Genomic DNA, 10,318 nt, shown 5'->3' on the forward strand with positions numbered 1-10,318 from the left:
TTTGGATCCACACCCTAGAAAGTTTACAACGCCTAGGCTTGAATGAGGATTGTGTGATTGAGTGTTGTGCTATGAATAAATTACTTTAGACACTATGTTCTATGCTATATGATGGCTACTGCCTGATGTCTGCATGTTTGTAGCATTTCTCTATTGTTTTTTCTTCTGTTAAGTAGATATTGTAAATATTTCATGTACTTTGGTGTTTCCTGTCTGAAACATGAACACATGTTTTTTGTAGTCCACTAAATCTAGGACTACAATTCCCTTGATGCCTAGCCACTAGGTGAAATATGTGACACAGATGTTGTGCATTGGCTAATTAAGTTATGTTGTTTGAAGCCTTTATACCACTGCATTCAATTGTCTGCTTTATCCCTGAAGAAGGTTTATGACTGAAAGTTCGTGCAATAAACTAAGTTTTTTTGCACAGATTTGAGTGTGCGGACAGATGCTGTTTTTTTGCACTTTATTGATACTCTTCAATTCCAGCACCTCAGCTCAAGTCTGATCACGGATGAGCGGTGGTATTTTCATTATTTTAACAGCTAAATGGTTAAAATGTAAATGGGTGTAACATGTAAACAGTAGTGATCTGGTATTGGTTGTGACTAATGTAAGATTTTGCCTGACTTCAGCTCCTGTGGAAAAGCCCTCTGGTACTCCAGTACAGAATCACATGGCCTCTGGTCCTGAGGACCCCGTCCCTGACAGCTCAGGGGGACACCAGGATCAAGGAGGTCTGCACATGGAACTCACACAACCTGAGCCACAGCTCATCCAACAAGGGCAGCTATTTGAAAAATGTGTCATAAAAGTGAGTCTGTTTCTCTTTTTACCTCATTAATATTCTGTATGTGATTCAATTCAATTCAACTTTATTCGCCGTGTGCAGTGCACTAGGAACATGATTTGGTATTCTCCATGCTAAACAAGCTACAGTACATATAACAACAAGACGACAACACGACACTACTCAAGACAAAATATACAGTACCAATATGAGTGGATATTATGAATAAATATACTGTACAACTAAGTGCAAGAACATGTAAAGTGCAAGGTGAAACTGTAACATTACTTTAAATGCTTGTAGTAGTTCCCTCCTACTAGAAGTCATGTTTTTTTGTGAAGAACATTTAATGAGATATTTTATGATATTGGTCTCATTGCACTTCACATTATATGAATGGGAACTCACCCAATCACCACTAGTGAATGTGTTGTGTTTGATTGGCCACGATGCAGCTGGAGGAGAAGCTCAGGCAGCGTATCCTGGAGAACGGCCATGCGGGAACCGTCAGTGAGGAGCTGAAGGCCAATCTTCGCCAGGTCAGTTTACATTTTCCCAAAGCGACTTACAATAAGTACATTTGTTTAAGTAAACGAGTCAGGAGCCAGACTATTGAGTTGCTCCTTTATGGGTTACACCTTAACTGCTCCTCCTGAGACATTCACTACCCCCCAGCACTGTGTCTCCTGAGACACCCGCTTTTCCCCTTTTACTGTGTCCCCCAAGACTTCTACTGCCCCCCTTGTACTGTCCCTCTGTTCTCCAGTGTCTATAGATATTTTAAAAAATCACTGAGACTGCCAATGGCCCCTGGCCTGAGCTAGATTACTCTTCCTGATACGCCTGGTGGATTGATGATTCACTTGCTTAGTCAAATGTATTGATTGTAAGTCGCTTTGGAATAAGGCGTCTGCTAAATGCCAAAAATGTAAATGTAATGTAAATGGGTGGATCCCGAAATCATTGAAATCTCCTAATGTTCTAGTCACACGTGATGGTGACTGAAGATTCTAACATCAGTGTGATTCCTTCTTTATAGGTTGTTGCTCAGAACAGTGAAGGAATATCAATTCATGATCTTCATGCCGAATACAAGGTAATTATACTAGTTTCCTTTATTACACAAATGGTAAATGGTCCAAAGCGCTTTACAACGGCCTCTCATTCACCCATTCACACACACACATTCACACACCAATGGCGGCAAGCTGCCATGCAAGGTGCCGGCCCGCTCACTGGGAGCAATTTTGGGGTTCAGTGTCTTGCCCAAGGACACTTCGACATGTGGCCAGCCAGGGCTCGAACCTCTGATCTGCCAACCTTGTGATCATTAGACGGTGACTCTACCTCCTGCTGGCCACATGTCATAAGTCCATTTACCATTTCCCCCTGGTCAACAGAGGATGTTTGGGGAGGAGCTCCCAGTGGCCCAGAGTGGCTTCCTGAGTGTGACGGAGATGGTGGGGGCGCTGAGCGACACGCTGCACCTGCGGCCTGTGGCCGGGGACGAGGGCCCCAGCTGGATGATCACCCACATCCAACACACCGGCCACACGCGACCAGGTCAGCTGGATGGTTTCACGTTTTATTGTTTTGTCACATTATACAAGTGTAAGAGAGTAAATATCTTTGGCTTCGTTTCCTTGACATGGCAGCACAAAGACAAATAAGTCAAGATAAATAAAGTGCCAATAGATATAAGACATAAGTGAGAGAATTGGATAAGTGACAAGTACTAGTCTGCTAAATGGCTAAAATGTAAAAATGCATCCTATCTATTCTATTCAGCTAATACCATTGCATTCCCACATTATTGAGAGATCACTGAGAGATCACAGCCATTTGTCCCATTGGGGGAAGGGTCATTTGAAGATAGGGGGGGCAGAACTGAGTACTGTATCTTATAGCTCATGGCGTTCTATAAACGCAGCACCCTCCCTGATGTTTTTGTCCAGGGGCTGTAGAGCCCGACAGCCCCAGGGATGCTGAGCAGGGTGACGGTCTGAACCCCTCCAGCCAGGGGTACTACTTCAGCTCTGGGGAGTCGCCCTGGGAGGGGCGCAGAGAGGAGGAGGACGGGGAGGACCCTGCCGACTTGATGTCAGAGACAGACCTCCGCATCGCCACCACGGCGTTCCAACAGGTGAGAGACGAGACCCGTCTTGTGACGTTAGAATTATAAGGTTCTATCTACATTTTTTGTCAAAATTGCATTTTTACATAATCTGATCCATTAGGTGTTTATTAATGCCTGTGTGGTGTTATGTCTGTACATCTTCTTTGGTGATTGTTAAATGTTCAAGGACAACCCCATTCAATCCACAAGTCTCTTTGTGGTGACAATAAAAACGTGTGCGTGTGTGTATACACGCACATTCGTGTGTGTGTGTGTGTGTGTGTGTGTATTCATGTATGTGTGTGTGTGTGTATATACACGCAGATTCATGTTTGTGTGTGCGTGTGTTTGTGGACACCCATGGCTGCGTGTTTCTACCCCCTCTAGATGGTGGCCATGTTCCCTGCCGTGCAGGTACGGTGTATGGCAGGTATGGTTCCTCTCGACGCCCTGCGGGGCCAGCGCCTGAGGGCCCCCACGCCCAGGGCCCCTAGGGAGGTGATAGCCGTTCTGGTGGAGCATGTAGAGTCGCCCAGCAACTTCTACATCCGCTTCCACGAGACCCAGGAGGCCCGTGCCCTGGAGAGCATGATGGTGGAGATGAGGTGAGGAGACGGTGCCGCTTAGACCGGGGAGGAAACATGATTGAATCAGAATCAGAAGACTTTATTGCCATGACATGTAAACATGTTAGGAATTTGGTTTGGGACAGTAGAGTGCAGTTTACAACAGGACAGGTGCAAGACAGGACAAGACAGTGCAAACCAACATCATTCAGGGGTGCGAACTTGTCACCTTTCTGCTAAATTAGCCGTTTTTATCTCAAAATAGGTCATCCATGTGAATTGTGTAGATCTGCAAAAAAAAATGTTTTGGGTGTGGTGGGTGGGGGGTCTAAGTCTCATCCATGTCACATGATGCACAAGCTAGCTAATCTCCCTGTCTGCTAAACTCTGCTGCAGTTGAAATAACGTTTAGCTTCAGGGAGCTAGGTACAGTTCCAGACAGCATAGAGAACCCAGTCACAGTAAACTGTTTTAGAAGTAATTCTGCAGGTGTTGAGGTCAGGGCTGCCGCTACTTACACATGCATCATTGTTAGACCACTGTTAGTGCTAGCGATATCTATTTAACACCATTAGTGCTAGCGCTACCCCCCCCCCCCCCCCCTAAGATTAGCCACCAAAAAAATGTGTCACCTTTTTGGGCCATCACCTGTTTGCACCCCTGTAATACAAACACAAACTTTGGGGGCCTGAATAGGTACCGGTCTGCGACGCAAGACTCCACCTCCTGCTCCCCCGCACTTCTCATGCTGGGCAGGGAGATTAGGACCCCGGCTGAGATGATGTTGGGCAGACCACCCGACCCCCCGGCGGACCCCCCGGGGCTGGACTATGCCCGAAAGCTGCAGGATCGACTGGAGTGCGCCCACGAGTTCGCCAGAAAACAACTGCGGAGTGCAGGGGCGAGACAGAAGAGGAACTACGACGTGCACACCAAAGGGCAGCATTTCACGGCCGGGGAGCTGGTCTGGGTTTACAACCGTGGATGGGGCCCTGCAGGGTCCTCGAGAGACTGAGCGAAGTCGTGTACAGGGTCCAGCTGCCGCCAAGAGGTAGGAGAGTCGCCCTGCATCGAGATTGCTATTCCAGAAAAAGTCGTCTTGGAATATATAAAAAGCTATATCCTTTATAATTATGTAATGTAATATCCTATATCGTATATCCTTTATGGCTCAGATGACAGCCTGATTGGTCTCCCCGAGCGGCGCTGAGGTGGAAGCGAGTGGAGCCGAAGCGGGATCCACAACAGAATGTATGCGCAGCGCGAGCAGACTCAGAGCGACTGAACGCTGAATGCCATGATTTCCATTGAAAATACATTCATCCAAGGACAGTTTTAGTTTGACAAAAAGGCCCTTTTTGTTTGGTGGCCCCAAGCAATTGCCTTGGTTGCCTCTATGGACGGGGCGCCTCTGTTCATACGGAGTGGAGTCGACTGGAGTTTTTGCTGGTGTGAGTTGTGAACGCGCTTTCACCTGTTCCTCTCAGCCCCGCGGCGGCGCGCAGCCGTTTGATGCCCTGACCTCCTCCAGCGCCACCCCGCCCCCCCCCCCCCTCAGCACCGCCCGCCGGGGACAGCCCAGAGGGTAGCCCTCCGGTCACAGTGGCCCGGCCGCCCTCTCCTCCTCACACCCCGCCCTGCCTGCCCGCGCCCACACACCCATCCCCGCCGGGGGAAGCGGGCCACGCCGCCGATGCCAACGGGAGTGTCCGCTGACTCTTTGACCCTCCACTCCGTCCAACGGATTATAAACACAGACAGAGAACACTCTCCGTACTGTCGGACCGCCTCTGGCCGAGCGAGGGGACTGACTCCGGGCAAAGTTCCGTAGTGGAGGGGGGAAGCGATGTGGCCCCTTCTCCCCACGCTGGTTGTCTTATGTATCCAGATGTTGCTGGTGATGTGCAATCCGTTACAGCAGCAGGTGTTTGGCGTGGACGGGGTGAACTGCAGCGTGCACGTGGAGAACCAGACGCGTGTCCGGGACGCCATGAGCCGCCGGCACCACCGGGTCTACCAGCTCTACAGCCGCACCAGCGGGAAGCACGTCCAGGTGCTGGGCCGGCGGATCAGCGCCCGCGGGGAGGACGGAGACAAATATGCTCGTAGTGGAGGCCGATACCTTTGGTAGCCAGGTGAGAATCCGAGGCAAGGAGACCAACTTCTACCTGTGCATGAACCGCCGCGGCAAGCTGGTGGGGAAGAAGGCCAGTAACCGCAGTGTAGACTGCGTCTTCGTGGAGAAGGTCCTGGAGAACCACTACACGGCGCTGATGTCTGCGCGCTACTCCGGCTGGTACGTGGGCTTCACCAAGAGGGGGCGCCCTCGCCGCGGCCCCCACACCCTGCCCAACCAGCAGGATGTCCACTTCCGTCTGAGTTGGTTTATCCCCTCCGGAGCTCTGAAGTTCCCACAGGTACAGAGGCAGTCTGACAATCTTCCTGAGATATGGCTGAAAAGTCAAAACCCACCACCACAACCCAGAAACACAGCAACTTTGTGTCCGAGCCAATGGGAACAAAGTCTGTGAGAGATGTTCCAGGGATTGGGACAGGCCATGGCAGACAGCTGGAGAACAAGGGCTACCACACGGCCAGTGAGATGTTGGGTCAGCTCCTGGTGTCGAAGAGAGACCCGGTGGTGTTCAAAGGCTGGCTGGAGGATGCGACTGGGGCCAATTCCAGGACCCAGACACAAGCCTACAACGGTCTCAATGAGTGGGTCGACAACAACATGTAGACCAACATTTTTTTTTTGTAAACACTTTTGTTTGCATCTCCAGGGTGTTTATCGCCACACACTTCCCTCACCAGGTCATCCTTGGTGTTTTAGCAGGTAAGACCAAAAATGAGTTTGCAAATAATAGTAGACATTGCTACTATACTACCGGTACCAGTGTTACACTTGTATCTTTTTTTAAATTCTATTCTCAGGTATGCTGGTTGCTGAGGCATTTGAGCATATTCCCTCAATCCACACAGCAAGTTTAAACGTCTACCTTCAAACTAGCCTCTTTATGTTCTCCTTCGCCGTCAGCTTTTACTTGCTCCTAAAAATGATAGACATTGACTTATTGTGGTCGATACCGAAAGCCAAAAAATGGTGTGCCAATCCTGACTGGATCCACCTCGACACTACGCCCTTCGCAGGTCTGGTGAGGAACCTAGGAGCCTTGTTTGGACTGGGCCTGGCCATCAACTCTCAGATGTTCATACAGGGCTGCAAGGGGAAGAACAGCTACAAGACCAGTTTCAAACTAATGTGTGTGACAGCCACTCTGACCTCTCTGCAGCTCTATGATTTTATTAAAGTCCCCACCCACACAGAGCTCTTGTTCTATACGCTCTCCTTCTGTAAGAGTGCAGCAGTGCCTCTCAGTGTGGTTGCCATCGTCCCCTACTGTGTTCACTTGTTGATAGGGAACGAGGATGAGGAGAGGAAATTGGATTAGATGTTTGTACTGGTTGCTGTGATGTACAGCATAGAATACACATTAGTACTGTAGATTGGCTGACCTGTACTGTACTGTATATCCATTTCTTTATGTGGTGCTGTAGTTGATTGTTGATAAGCTCATCTATATTTCATGTTAGTCAATGTGTATGTAGTTCATTGCACATTTGTTACATTACATGTACAATGTGAAACAAGAGAAGGATACTGTTCCATGAATATGTATGAAAGTCAATTGTAAATAAAATGTGTTCTAGTACTGTACTTCTGTGTAAATAAACCTCTAATGAATGTTCTTCCTTGAGAAAGGGCTTCTAATAAAAACACTATTATCAAATATCCCTTGAGAAGTCTTGAATTGCTCTATCAGTAGTTGGTTCTGGGTGAGTGTTTTCTTAAATAATGATGTATCTTGTAGACCATTTGTGAATGAATAGGTAAATATGTAATTGTAAGCCGGGCTTATAGTATAATATTCTTCTGCCAACCGAAAACACTGTTACTTTCTTCACTCCCACCTATATTAAAGATTGCACTCCTTTGCAGTGTCCTGGATAATCCTAATTTCACAAACCTTACTGGGGTCAAATTTAAAAAGTGAGTTTCTATTAATATAATAGAAATATCTGGTAAATGTCTATCTTGGACTAGAAACTCTTCACTGTATACGCTGTTGGATCATTTTGGCATACTCTACTTTTAAAAAGGGATGCATTTGTAATGGCAGGAAAGTATCTTTAACATTACTTATGAAATACAGTACATTGCATTCACAGCACAATATCCTTTCCAGGATCTTTATAGAATCCATGTAAATTAGTCCTCACCTCATGCCCATATCATGTTGGCATGTAGCCAGTGAATGTACCAAAGAGTGACATTGTTCATATGAATATGCATAGTTGATTGATTGAGTTGTTCCTCTTAGTGAACACTTTGTTGTTTAATGTCACATTCAAGTCATTATCTATGAATCACTCAGTTTATACAAGGCAATTCGGATGTTGACCTACAGATACTGTGTTGATACTGTCACGGCCAGGCTCATGACCATGACAAAAGACGGGAGACACACACACGATCTTAAAGTAATGAAAATAAATGTTTTATTATAAACTAAATGAGGCTAATAACAATAATAAGATGAGGTGTGGTAGTCAGTAAATCAGTGGTGTAATGTGAGTGTAGTGGAAAGTGGTGAGGTGAGTGTTGCATGGTGTGAAACAAGGAACAAACAAATAAGAAAATAATGGTGCCTAGAAGGAGGCCTCCATACTGAGGCCTGCATGGGTCTCTTATGCCCTGGATCCTGGAACCAGGTGGGGCACAATCAGCTGTCCACCAGCTGACCTGCATTCTACTGATTAGTAACCCTGTCCAGCAGGAGGCCTCTCTGCAGACAGGGAAACAGATATTAGTACAGGCCAGGACAATATATGGGGCCAGGGCCGTCACAATACTATCTTATACTCTTGGAATATGTATGTTTTCGTGTATGTCACTTTACATGACATATCCCCCAACATCTGTTGTTGTTGATGATACAATATAACTGTCCGCTCGTCTAGTCATGCCTGTAGAGACATCTGTGATCATTCAGTCTGTTGTTATGGCTCAGTGCTGATGGTAGAGGGAAATGGAGGGTTCAGCAGAGAGTCACATTACTCATAAATCAGCAGCAGGATTCAGTATACAGTATACCTATTCATCACACATGTAAGTGTGCCACAGGTATGCATGTAGACCTACTGCATAGTGTACTCACCAAACATGATAAATTGTTCACAAAGGCTTGGTGTTATGTGAGGGATCTTAATTCATATATTGGCTCAGCACTCCTCATGAAGGGAGGTGTTGGATGGCTTTTCAAAGAAAGAAAGAGAGCCACACACTCTTGCTCTGATGCTAATTATTTATTGGACCAACATTTTGGCAGCAAGCTGCCTTCTTCAGCGTTTCAATCGATGATGGCATTTCAAAACCTCAGATTAATAATCAAGTCAAATATGTCAGGAAGAATGAGGAATTTATTGTATTATTGTATGTACATATCAAGTTGATGATTTGCCTTTGGGTGTTGTCTGTGGCTTCATCAGGAAAAAGGAAAGACAACATTGCAATAAGAGCTCTGAATATAGTGGGACCTTACAGAAAACAAACCACAGCGAGACCTTATCAGTTCTTTAAAGTGTCCTAAGCAATACACACTATCAACAATATTATACACTGTCATTATCATGGTCAGAATGATCATGGAGCTCATCCGTAATCGCAGCTTTACCCTCACCACCGGTTGCGGACAGCTAAGCAGGCTTCGACGCCTCAAGAACGGTGTCCCTCAGGGATCGGTCCTGGCCCCCCTCCTCTATAATATCTACACCTATGACCTGGCCAACACACTCTCGCGGAAGTACGCCTATGCAGACGACCTCGCAGTGGTGTACTCTGCTGGAAATTGGCAGTCTGTGGAGGGGATTCTGAGCCAGGACATGCAAACATAATGTGTTAGTGAAAGAGGTTGTCAGTGGACGAGCAGGAGCTGGAGAGCCTGCTGAGGCCCTTCGGCCAGGTCATCTCCACCCGCGTCCTCAGGGACTACAGTGGGAACAGCAGAGGGGTGGGCTTCGCCAGGATGGAGTCCACAGAGAAGTGCAACGCAGTGATCTCCCACTTCAATGGGAAGTTTATCAAGATGGTGCCAGGAACTTTGGCGCCCCCTGAGCCCCTGCTCTGTAAGTTTGCTGATGGTCAGAGGAAGAGGCACAGTCACAGTCCGTTTGTCCCCAACGGACGGACATGGCCCAGGGAGGCGGAGCCGCGACTGGGTGGGATGACTCTGGCCTATGATCCATCCTCAGCCGCTATGCAGAATGGGTATTACGCGTCTCCGTACACCCTGACTAACAGGATGATGGCTCAGACGGCCATGTCTCCTTATATGTCTCCTGTCTCCACCTACCAGGTGCAGAATCATTCTTGGATGGCCCATCAGCCTTACATTATGCAACACCCGGCAGCTGTGATGTCGCCCTCTGTGGACCACACCATGTCAATGCAGCCTACCGCCATGATGACACAGCAGATGGGCCATCTCTCACTGGGGAACAGCGGCGCGTACATTCCTGCTAACACAGCCATGCAAGGAGCCTACATCCCCCAGTATTCCCACATGCAGGCTGCTGCTGAAAACGGCACGCAGCAGCAGGTGGATTCGTCCAACAATTCCTCTCCATATAGTCAACAAAGCAAGTAATGAGCAGATGACCTCAGTGAGCCCTAATGGATGCTGTGGGCGATGACAGATGATGTCACATTGAGGGCAGTCTCAGCCGCTGTTGATGGACCAGACCCGGGACCCTCTTTTGCAGCTTCAACCAAACATCTGTGGA

The 10,318-nt window shown here is 47.6% G+C and overlaps 1 protein-coding gene and 1 pseudogene across 2 annotated transcripts; both read left to right on the plus strand.

Moving 5' to 3' along the window:
- Positions 1-5,321: 5,321 nt before the first annotated feature.
- LOC308164514 (fibroblast growth factor 18-like) lies at positions 5,322-6,215 on the plus strand (annotated as a pseudogene). The gene is made up of 2 exons: positions 5,322-5,892; positions 5,961-6,215. The product of its transcript is annotated as a fibroblast growth factor 18-like (transcript).
- Positions 6,216-6,247: 32 nt separating this feature from the next.
- Positions 6,248-6,927, plus strand: LOC308164515 (glucose-6-phosphatase 2-like; the record flags this gene model as incomplete). The annotated part of the gene is made up of 2 exons (XM_080538585.1): positions 6,248-6,311; positions 6,410-6,927. Coding segments are annotated over 2 exons (582 nt in total), but the record flags the coding sequence as incomplete, so codon positions are not given.
- Positions 6,928-10,318: the final 3,391 nt, after the last annotated feature.

This window comes from Nansenia antarctica (assembly GCF_963989245.1).
Source record: "Nansenia antarctica genome assembly, chromosome: 8".
NCBI classification, from domain to species: Eukaryota; Metazoa; Chordata; class Actinopteri; order Argentiniformes; family Microstomatidae; genus Nansenia; species Nansenia antarctica.